Source organism: Cygnus atratus, chromosome 18 (genome assembly GCF_013377495.2).
Source record: "Cygnus atratus isolate AKBS03 ecotype Queensland, Australia chromosome 18, CAtr_DNAZoo_HiC_assembly, whole genome shotgun sequence".
In the NCBI taxonomy this organism is placed as follows: domain Eukaryota; kingdom Metazoa; phylum Chordata; class Aves; order Anseriformes; family Anatidae; genus Cygnus; species Cygnus atratus.
Genome location: NC_066379.1, coordinates 8,044,163 through 8,050,204, shown reverse-complemented (window position 1 = coordinate 8,050,204; position 6,042 = coordinate 8,044,163). Strand labels below are relative to the sequence as shown.

At 48.4% G+C, this 6,042-nt stretch overlaps 1 protein-coding gene across 1 annotated transcript; it reads left to right on the top strand.

Moving 5' to 3' along the window:
- Window positions 1–2,022: 2,022 nt before the first annotated feature.
- SMIM36 (small integral membrane protein 36) lies at window positions 2,023–2,307 on the top strand. Its single transcript, XM_050714447.1, has one exon. It carries the CDS (start codon window positions 2,023–2,025, stop codon window positions 2,305–2,307), a length of 285 nt encoding a protein of 94 aa, XP_050570404.1.
- Window positions 2,308–6,042: the final 3,735 nt, after the last annotated feature.

Genomic DNA, 6,042 nt, shown 5'->3' with positions numbered 1-6,042 from the left:
TTTTGACAAGTCCCTCTAAAAGCTTGCTAAATTAAATGCTTAACATCGTGCATCTCCTGGCTGCAACATCAGATCAAAATCTGAGTGCTGGCTATCAGTGGGGGAGGAGTTAGAGAAAATTCACCTTCTGGTGATCTTTAAATAAAAGGGAGAAAAACAACATCAACTTGCTTTTGTGAGGATGGTACTGAGTTTACAGAGCCTAGGCTTTATTTGGAGACTAATCTAAAAGACTTAAACTAATTTAAAATCCCCCTAAACATAATCCGAAATAAGTGTACTCTCACAAATCTCTGCCAACGTGTGAACTACATATAAATTATTACTTTGGTACTAACTTTTTGTAGTGCAATGTGATTGAATTTTAAAACCATGAACCCTTCTGCCTTTCAAAGGTACTTGTGCTTCTGAGTCATTAAGGAGGGATTTTAGAAAGACTTTCAAATGTTCCCAGCTAGAAGCTGAAACCAAGTCCCAGCTCCATTCATCATTGCTTTGGAGGGGAACTGCATACTGGAACGCCTTAGCTTGTCTTGAAACATCACAGTTTTGGTCTAAACTACGCTCAAAAGCCAAATTTAGTTGGCTTTGGATGTGAGTGTGATGGGTGACAAATGCAGCACGAGGTTTGCGCAAATGTGCATCCTCTTGTTGCAGGCTCCCCTCCTCTCTGTTCAACATGCCTCCTGCAGTGCCGGATCTGTGTTTATTTCTCCCTGATATGAATGTCTTAAGGGCTAAACAGGGCTGGGAGGGCAGACTGGGGGACGCAGACGATGTTGGCCTTAAAACAAGCGGCGTGCGTCGAGGTCTGCGGCAGCCGGATGGCCCCATGACATATTTCTTACAGCTTAGACATGCCGGATTGGATTCCCGCTGACACGTAAAGCCCTTTTCCACAGCTCTGGCAGCACTAAGACTGAGACAGCCTAATCTCTTACTAAAACCCTCCTGTGCTGTAATGCTGACCAAAACCTTGGAGTTTTGCGTGGAAGCAGCGAGCGTGCTGACGTAGGGTCTGGGTGCTCGTTGGCATCATCTCCTGCCCTTCCCGTCTGCCTTCCTGGTGTCCTACACCTGTTACAACACTGTCTGGAGGAGGGATGCTCTCTCCAGCTTCCTTTTCCATGGAAACAAGCAGGCAATGTGTGGCAGCTGCGTGTGTGTCGCTGCTCCCTCATCAGCTTCAGAAATGCAAACCTTGAAGGTGCGAAAAGTTCTTGCTAGTTTTGTGGCTGGGCAGCCTGGCACCGCTCCCAGGCACGGGACAGCCACGCTGCCAGCTTGGCCATTTTTTGGCAAGCGGGGAGTCTGCGTAGGGAAAAGAAATTAGTGCTGCCCGGGCTGGAGCAGCTGTGGTGGCAACAGACCTGGCTGGTTGGGACAGGGCTGTGAGTGCTGGCTGGGCATCGCCTGCAGCAGTGTGAGATGTGTCCTGGGGCTGCTGATGGGGAAGTGGGCAATAAAAGCTTTTAATTCATGTTCAAGGGCCCTTTATAGCCCAGGGGCAGGGCACAAAGGTTTTGTTGAAATCAGAATCAGGCTGACTAGTCTTTGAGAAAAGTTACCTTGCAAATGACTCTCTCCCTATTTTATCTATGTACTCATTTACTAGTGAATGGCTCGGTTTTATTCAGCCCACAGCCACAGTGACTTGATCTGGGGCCCAAACCCACCTTTAGAGGGGAGCTCCTGCAAAATGCCCTTAGAGGAAACATGGTTTGGTGCCTGCCTGTCAAGGAAAGCTAGAGTCCCTGAGCAAGGGGGATGTTTTGCTGTCAATATAGCATTCAAATTTAGCTTCTGCCACTGTAGGCAATGTGGCATTAAAAGAAGGAGCTTAAGTTATTAAACTGAGCTGCTTTAATCATCCAGTTCGGGGAAATCCATTGCTACAGGAGACATGAGGATTAATGTATTTTTACCGCAAAGCCAATACATCTATTCTGATCAGTTAGCGTTCGCTCACTCGTGCATATGAAACTTCACTGTCCGGGTTTGCACTCCGTAGTATGGGATCAAATGGAGTTTTATTTGGAGATTGACCCTGTTACCTTGAATCTCATCATTCTGGTAGCTAGCTATGTTATTTTGCTCCTGGTTTTCCTGATCTCCTGCGTGCTCTATGACTGCAGGGGGAAGGATCCCAGCAAGGAATATGCTCCCGAAGTCCCTGCGAACAGCCAGCCTCCCATCCGGCTGGTGGTGATGCAGCAGGGCTCCCCAGGCACCCGCTGGGCAAAGGGACTCGTCTCTGCGTACGAGAACGCCTCCGACCTGCCGGGGAAAAGGACTACTGTTGTGTGAAGGGACCTGCCCTCTGCTCCAGTTCCTGACGATCAGCCTGCCTCGTCTGCTATGTTTACTCTCCGTTTGCAAAAGGATAGCCCGTTCACAAGGTGAGCTGAGATGCCAATTTATTTGCTACAGCGCTATTGCCAAAGGGGTCGTTTTGTGTTCAGCTGTATCCTGTGCTGATACAGGCTTGCGCTGCTGCCTGTCATCCATAACGAGACTAATTTCCATTTATGCTGGTGCTGCCTCGCAGCCTGCTGGCAGCTGGAGGCAGTGACACGTTACCTGCTCCAGCACTGGAGAAGGGCCTTTGGTTTAGCTGCAGGTCGTGTTTGGTGTCACTATTTTTGCAGGAGTAGTGTTGTGCAAAGCATCCCAGCCCCGATGGGCTGAGCTGCACTGCCCTGCAGCCTCTGCACATCTTCCAAGTGCAAATGACCTTGGCAGGCTGTTCATCTCTCCAGTGAGAAAAGAAATGCTTAAGGATTTCAAAAGGTTAGAGATAGCGCCTTTCTGATAGCAGCCAGCTGCTGCTCCCATCAGAATTCAATACTTCCCGTGCTGTTGTCAGCTCCCCGAGGGCAGCTCCAGTCTGTCCCGGCACTCATCCCCCATGCGCAGCACACAGCAGCCCCTTGCCACGGTGAGACCCACAGGAATGTGACAGGACACAAAATACTTCCTGGCAAAGCCTGGTACAATGCCTCTTTCCCCAAGGAAAGTGTGAACCGGGGTAGATTTACCAGTAATGCCATAGGAATCAGTCACTGCCGCCGTCCTCCCCACTGAAGCAGGCCCTGCAGCGGTGCAGCCGCATCCTGGCTCTCTGTGCGCGTTTCTGTGCATCCCTCTCACCTCTGAGCCTTCCTCTGGCTGTGCCCCTCTTCAGCTGGGTGTCTCTGGGCCACAAGAAGGCTTGTTGTTGTTGTTGTTGTATCTCCAGTAAATCTGCATTGGCTTCTGTTGTTCTTCCCATAATTTTGGAGCTACAAGCTAAGGGCCTTCTTTGGCCAACTAATTTCTTCTACATCTTGCTGCTTTTCTCCTTCTTTGCCCTGAAGTTACCGTCTCCCAGAAGAAAGGGAAATGTTTTCTTTGTCCTGAAGGTGAAGCACAAAGGGGTAGACAACAGGGATGCTGAGCTCGGAGCCACTGGAGCGGCTGCAGCACTGTGCAGATGCTCCGAGCTGCTCGGAGCCAGCTGGGTCCTGCTGCACCCCCAGCCCGGGCTGCAACCCTCCCGGGGTGCTGGGCAGCCACTGGCCCCATTGGTCCCTGCTGCACTCTGCTACTGGTGGCCAAGCTAGCTTTTTATACATATATATGTTTGTGTGTGCGTGTACATACATATATATATATATATATATATATATATATAACACTAATCTGGCTACAGGAAATTCATGATGTAAGTTGGTTTGTTCTACCCGAGCGCAGAAAACTGAAATCTGTTCTCTGAAATCCTAATGCAGGATGCTTGATGTTATGTTACTGCATCCCTTGGGGCAGATGGCTGGAGTTATTGTGTACGGCACTTCTTAACTGGCAGATCCTAACAAAAGGTTATTAAGGGAAAAATAGCACCAGACCCACACAGTTGCAGTTCTCTCTCCTATTCGCTGTTTTACGTCATCTTTGTGCGAAGTACCTGCCGAGTCCTGTAGAAAGCTTTAGTAAGCACTGGGGCAGATTTATTACCAGCCTACATCAGGCGTAGTGGATGACTCACTGGGTGCAGCGGTCCTGACACCTTCTAGACAGGCATTTTAAACGCCTCCAGAAATAAACTGCAGCAAATTCAAACCACGACTGAGCAAAGCTGTCAGCTGGATTGCACAGTTTGTGCTCCAGCTGGGCAGCAACCTGCGCTGCATCCCCAGCCATGCTGATTTACATGTCAGGCTGCAGAGCATCCTGGCGCTGGAGAAGAAATCCTGAGACAGAGGGTAGCTTTGTATTTTTCTGAATTAAGAAAGAAACAGGCAGAATGTGGGTTTTTCTGTGATGGTGGTGGTTGGTTGTTTTTTGGGGGGAGGAAGAAGGGGTGTCAAAACCTGATCTCATCCTCAAGAATTTAGTTTTCAAGCTGTCCTTTGCAGCCTTGTGGGTCAGAGGTGCACCTCATTTTGGAAGTAAGGTGAGAGCTGGGGACTGGAGTAAAAACCACAACATGGTGAAACAGCTGATAAATTTTGTTGGTGGCATGGTCCTCTGCCACATATCGTACTGAAATAACTATGTTGAATGCCTTGTTTTGTTTGTTTAGCACTAAAAAAGTTCAGTTAATTAACTGCAGGTTCTGGTGCTTTTGGCAGAGTTTGGCAGTGACTGAGCTGTTGGTATGTTGTGGCCTGTGGCACCCAGGCAGGCCAGCGTTACCACTCCTTGGGCTCTCCTGCCTGCCTTATCTTTAGCTTGTAAGCTCTTTAAAGCTTTTTGATGTATGTGTGTACATCATCTAGCATGCAAGGAGCCTCCTCAGTGATAAGGGATCCTTGGTGTTAGGGACCAGCAATAATAATCTTTGCTGAGAAGAGTTGGAGGGGACAAAACAGATCAAAAATATCAGTGTCATCACAGCTGTTTTCTTTATTGATGTGAGATGTTGTATAAAATGCCATGATGCCAGCAGAAAGGTCTACAGTTCTTTGTCAAAGGTCATGGAAATAGTGCAATGGTACCACAACCCAGGCGCTGTACTTCTGACACAACGTGTGCTTGAGTAAGCAGTTATGCATACAGAGATAGAGACTTGCAAAGCTACATTAATAAATACTTCAGGTAGCAGAAATTCTCCCGATGCATAATTTTCTCTAACAGCAAATATTTTGTGTATATCAACCAAAAACTCTTGGCTACTTGAATATCAGTGGCAAATCTGTTGATTTTGGTGTGGTTGTTTTCTTGCTAAAGCTGTAGATAGGAAGCCCGGCTGCGATGCTGCAGGCAGTGCCCGGGGCGCTGTGAGCAGGGGAGCAGTTCTGAGGAGCACAGCGCTTAGCTGTAAGAAAACTTATCGGCTGTGATAGAGTTGGTGGACTCTGCCCTGAAACGTGGAGCTAAAAGCAGCAAATGACATTTTCCTCCTGATAGGACTTATGAACAGCAGGCAAAATCCCCTTCCGGAGGATGAGGGTCTAAAGTGCAACAGGACTTTGTGTACCCAGTGGGGAAAAATGGGTTTGTTAAAGCTTTGCCTATAGTAGAACAGCATTGGTGTACTTAAAGCAGGGAGAGCGCCCTCAGCTATGTACGGAGAATCACAAATAACCAAGACACTGTGAGTGGTGTTAGTGCTCTATGGAGGTCTCTGCTACAGCGCTTTGCTTGCGGCTGGGCAGGATTAGTGCCTGCAGATGGGCATTTACCAGGCTGAGCTCGCCGGAAAATACCCTTGAAGCTGCTGTCCCTTGGGTGCTTGTGGTCCTCTGCCATGGGTGTGGGTAGCTGTGCAGTGCAACCGTTTTCCTTAAAGTGTGCTGACCGAGGGCACATCCCTTGCTGGGATTCCCGTGGTATAAAAAGCATCCTGAGAACAGGCTTTGCTGCTGGACCTGCCATGTAGCCCTCTGCACGTGCTCCATATCTGGCGTTTCCATTGCCATTCAGCTAACTGTGGAGTTGGGCCTCACTTAATCATAACTGTCCCCCTGTGGACATGTATTTTGCCTAGAGGATTAGGTAATGTTGTAAGTCCTGGATATCTAGCATAGAAATACTGTTTTGAACTAGAGTGCCATTTGCACA

Excerpts from the sequence above, each read along its gene's own strand:
- SMIM36 (XM_050714447.1), top strand. The coding sequence starts at position 2,023 with ATGGAGTTTTATTTGGAGATTGACCCTGTTACCTTGAATCTCATCATT.